The 1507-nt window shown below is 41.1% G+C and overlaps 1 protein-coding gene across 1 annotated transcript in view; it reads left to right on the forward strand.

Annotated features, from left to right (window-relative positions):
* Positions 1-1019: 1019 nt before the first annotated feature.
* LOC143300144 (uncharacterized) overlaps positions 1020-1507 on the forward strand; it is a 4619-nt gene continuing 4131 nt past the window's right edge. Inside the window, exon 1 of the mRNA XM_076613680.1 lies at positions 1020-1151. Coding sequence (XP_076469795.1) covers positions 1107-1151 — 45 coding nt within the window. The 5' untranslated portion in view covers positions 1020-1106. The remainder of the gene's footprint in view (positions 1152-1507) is intronic.

The raw sequence follows: 1507 nt of genomic DNA on the forward strand, positions 1-1507 counted from the left end.
TACATAATAGAAGTTTATTAATAAGGATAAACAATAGAACGGCAATGTGCAAAATCATGTGTACTACGTTGATATGTGGCAATGGTTATTAAGATGATGATGTGTAAATTATAAGCCACAAAAATTCCGTTTCGGTTTAGAAATGTTTCGTTTTCCATAGGTATACGGCATGGCGATTTGTCTTGTCAATGTACTTCCGGTGTACAGGGACACATGACGCGCATGCGCGCGAGCGCACACTCACACACACACACATTCACACACACGCACGCACGCGCGCGCGCACACACACACACACACACACACACACACGATTCAAAATTTTTGGAGGGTTTAAAAAATCAACAACAGCATAATCAAGAACACAACTGGGATTATCATAAGGAGAGATGTGGATGTGTGTCTGTGTGCGTGTGTGTGTGTCTGTGTATGTTATAACATATTTCCTTCCAACGGCTAACAGCCCCAATGGGTTTATTCTTGTATTTCAACTGCACACACACACACACACGCACACGCACGCACGCACATATACACACACGCACGCACGCATACACACACACACTCGCGCGCGCGCGCACAAACACACATACACACACACGCACGTACACACACACACGCACGCATATACACACAAGCACGCACGCACGCACATACACGCACACACATACACACACACACACACGCACATGCACATGCACATGCACACCTTAAACGTTCAACGCACTACATAATTCATTCAAGACGAAACTGACCATTCCTTATCATGAAGGAACGAGCTAAAACCATCAAAAGAAATCGTAGCAGATAAACCCCAGTCAGATAAAACACGTATTACATACACTCCGCCTTATACGCAAACGGTTTTCCAGCACCGAACACTGACAATTCGCTCTCTCAGTTAAAAGAAAAGAAGAAGAAGAGAAAAAAAAGAAAGGAGAAAACAAAACTAAACAAAAACACCACGAGAATATTAAAAAAAAACACCATAAAACATTAAGACAAATTTGTTATTTGAAAAAACGACCTGATCGAATATTGGTTGTACGCATTCCATTAACATCGTTGCAGTTTGAAGTGACCGTTCAGTGTCCAGTGATTCGACGATGAAATTTGTTTGGGCTGGCCTCCTTTCTCTCTGCCTGTTGCTGGTAAGACTTGGAATATTATTGATCTTATTATACATACTTGCTTGGGATTTCCAAGGAGTAGTGTTATAAATCTGAGGTGTGTGTGTTTTGTTTGTTTGTGTGTGTGTGTGTGTGCTTGCCGCAGAAATATGTGTGTACGTGAAATTTTATTTGAGAATATAGGTGCTGACGTCCTGTTTTATGTTTTATGCTAAAATTCTTGGTTGTGATGAAATTTCCTCTATAAGTATGATGTTTTCGATTTCTTTTGTTAACATTTCAGCTGTGTGTACGCACGCGCGTTTGTTTGTTTGTGTGTGTGTGTATGTGTGTGTGTGTGTAAGATATTCCAGGGTCGGTGTTGTGCTTTAAGAATT

Source organism: Babylonia areolata, chromosome 26, assembly GCF_041734735.1.
Source record: "Babylonia areolata isolate BAREFJ2019XMU chromosome 26, ASM4173473v1, whole genome shotgun sequence".
Taxonomy (NCBI): Eukaryota; Metazoa; Mollusca; class Gastropoda; order Neogastropoda; family Buccinidae; genus Babylonia; species Babylonia areolata.